This window comes from Trypanosoma equiperdum (genome assembly GCF_001457755.1).
Source record: "Trypanosoma equiperdum strain OVI genome assembly, contig: ctg_548, whole genome shotgun sequence".
Lineage (NCBI taxonomy): Eukaryota > Euglenozoa > Kinetoplastea > Trypanosomatida > Trypanosomatidae > Trypanosoma > Trypanosoma equiperdum.
In genome coordinates this window covers 1-676 of record NW_027124474.1, presented here as the reverse complement: position 1 = coordinate 676, position 676 = coordinate 1, and the positions used below count along the sequence as shown (strand labels likewise).

General features: G+C 53.4%; 1 pseudogene across 1 annotated transcript in view; it reads right to left on the bottom strand.

Moving 5' to 3' along the window:
- The window catches only part of TEOVI_000229500:pseudogene, a 1,462-nt pseudogene extending 788 nt beyond the window's left edge, over nucleotides 1-674 (bottom strand). The window contains 2 exon segments of the mRNA in view: nucleotides 1-52; nucleotides 54-674. The exon segment at nucleotides 1-52 is cut by the window's left edge and continues 788 nt beyond it. Coding sequence covers nucleotides 1-52; nucleotides 54-674 — 673 coding nt within the window.
- Between the last annotated feature and the right edge of the window lie 2 nt (nucleotides 675-676).

Genomic DNA, 676 nt, shown 5'->3' with positions numbered 1-676 from the left:
CTTGTGAACGCCGTTGGCGCGTTGTTGGTCGCTGTGAAATAGGTTGTAATGTCTCCGCCTGTGCTCAGGCACCCTGCGTTTGCTGTGTTGCCGGTGCCGGCGCAGAGGCATACCATGTCATTGGCTAGCGAAATTCCCGCGTTGTTTGGTCTTCCGCCGTCGTTGCCGCACGCATCGTTGAGGTCGCTGCCGAATGTTTGGCCGCCTGTTGAAGATGGTGCTTTTTGGTTTTGTCCGTAGACTACTTCCTTCAGTGTCGCTTCGATTTCGGCCGCCTTTTTTGCTTCCGGCAGCGCCTGTTGCGCCGCTTTGAGCGCTGCTATGGCGTTGGCTGTTTCGCTGTTTAGCTTGGAGCGCAGCTTTGAGTTCCGTAGCCGCTGCAGCTTCACTTCCATCGCTATCTCTTTGCCAGCTTGTATGTTTTTTTTAATCTCTTCCCATTGTTTTCTGAACGCTGTATAGTTAGAGTCCGTTTCAGATTTGGTTTTTTCGTCTGAAAATTCCCGATCGTAAAACTCATCTGCCGCGGTCGTCATATTTATTGCGATTAGCGCCCGCATCTGTTGAGCGATGGCTTCTTCGGGTGTTTCGTCGGTTAGTCCCGGCGGGTCTGAGCAAGCCTGGTAGATCGTACAAAGCAGCCGGAATTCCGCTACATTGTCGCCGGCAGCGGCGG